At 46.0% G+C, this 1,633-nt stretch overlaps 1 protein-coding gene across 1 annotated transcript in view; it reads left to right on the top strand.

The window, feature by feature from the left end:
• Positions 1-391, top strand: part of LOC106533785 (myotubularin-related protein 7) — a gene marked incomplete at its 3' end in the record, with an annotated part of 6,482 nt that extends 6,091 nt beyond the window's left edge. The window contains 2 exon segments of the mRNA XM_014030218.1: positions 46-178; positions 282-391. Coding sequence (XP_013885672.1) covers positions 46-178; positions 282-391 — 243 coding nt within the window.
• Between the last annotated feature and the right edge of the window lie 1,242 nt (positions 392-1,633).

Genomic DNA, 1,633 nt, shown 5'->3' with positions numbered 1-1,633 from the left:
TGTGTGTGTGTGTGTGTGTGTGTGTGTGTGTGTGTGTGTGTCCAGCTGAATGCCATGGCGAACAGAGCAGCAGGGAAGGGCTATGAGAACGAGGACCACTACAGCAACATCAAGCTGCAGTTCATCGGCATCGAGAACATCCACGTGATGAGGAGCAGCCAGCAGAGGATCATCGACGGTCAGAAGCCTTCTTCTGTCACAGAGCTCAGCACACCTGGACACCATCAGGACCTGCATCAGGAGGGTTTCACATGACTCCTCTTCTTCTTCTTCTCCTGCAGTTGGCGACATGCGGTCTTCTTCCATGACGGACTTCCTGTGGGGTCTGGAGAACTCTGGCTGGCTCAAACACATCAAAGCTGTTCTGGACGCCGGAGTCTTCATCGCCAGGGTGGGTCTAAACCAGGGGGTTGTAAAAAATGTGTTGTTCAAAATGCTTTGTGTGAATAAACAGGATTCAGCTGAATTTCTTCTGAAAACRTTATTCTCAGTCTTCTGACTCCAGTCAGGTTCTTACAGCACTGAGCAGGTCTCAGTAAGACCTTGAGCTGAATCAAACAAGACAGGAGCTCTGCTCTGAGCACACACTCTGCAAAACACTCAGACAACTTCTCCTCACTATCCTAATGAATAGAGCTAATAATGTTCTTCTCTTATGTCAGACGTCAGAGCGTCTCTCAGTTTTGTTTAGGCTAAAACACATGAAAACACACACACACCAGCTCTTATTCTGTTTGAACTTACAGGCTGAGATGATCAGAAAGTACAAATACAAAACTAATATTCAATTTATCAGTTACAAGAAGTCTCATGTGGACCTGTACCTAAAGCCAAAACAGAATTCAGCAGTTCAAACTGAAATCTTCAGGTTTACATGTAAAGTCTATGATGGACATGCATCCAGGGGCGTTGGGAGGTGTTGCTGTGCGTTTCCAACCGTTTCATGTACGTATAGTGAGTCCAAACCCAAAGCAGCAGACGCTTGAGGTGGAAGACCTGAAATTTAGCAGCTAGATGTGGAGTGTCAGCCAATCAGACAGACTCTGCTGTGTGTGACATAGTGGTGCATTTTCCAACAGGATAATCTGCTGAATGATGCCCACTAACCTGAGACAGGTGGACAGGAGCTCTCCAGCTGAAATGAGCACCTGTAGTTGATGTCCTGMCAGGAGATATGGGCATCGATGAGGTCAGCAACTCGTCAAACTGGGCTCAGGYCAAAAAAAGTGTTGAGTGTGACACTCATCGTAAGAAGGCTCCTCTCAACGCAGGACTAGAGCGATTCTGACCAGCATCTGACCTGAAAGTGCACAACTGGAGACACTGGACACATTTTTGACACACAAAACATGTTGGGTCTGAACGCAGCATAAAGCAGGTCCATGCACAGGTGTTGCAGTCTTTCCAGTAGTGGTTGTGTGTTGGAGACAGAGGAAAGGATGGAGAGGGACAGAGAAACTGGAGGGTTAACAAATACAAACAAACAAACAACTGCACAGTGAAAATAGAGCATTTAATCCAGGATGGACAGTTGTTTTTCTTTATATTCCCACGGGAACTAAACCAGTGTGTCTCACATGTTCACAAACACAACACATTAAAAGTGCCAATGTTTAGTGTCATCATGAAACAA

This window comes from Austrofundulus limnaeus, unplaced genomic scaffold, assembly GCF_001266775.1.
Source record: "Austrofundulus limnaeus strain Quisiro unplaced genomic scaffold, Austrofundulus_limnaeus-1.0 Scaffold1018, whole genome shotgun sequence".
Taxonomy (NCBI): Eukaryota; Metazoa; Chordata; class Actinopteri; order Cyprinodontiformes; family Rivulidae; genus Austrofundulus; species Austrofundulus limnaeus.
This window is presented reverse-complemented; position numbering and strand designations above follow the sequence as displayed.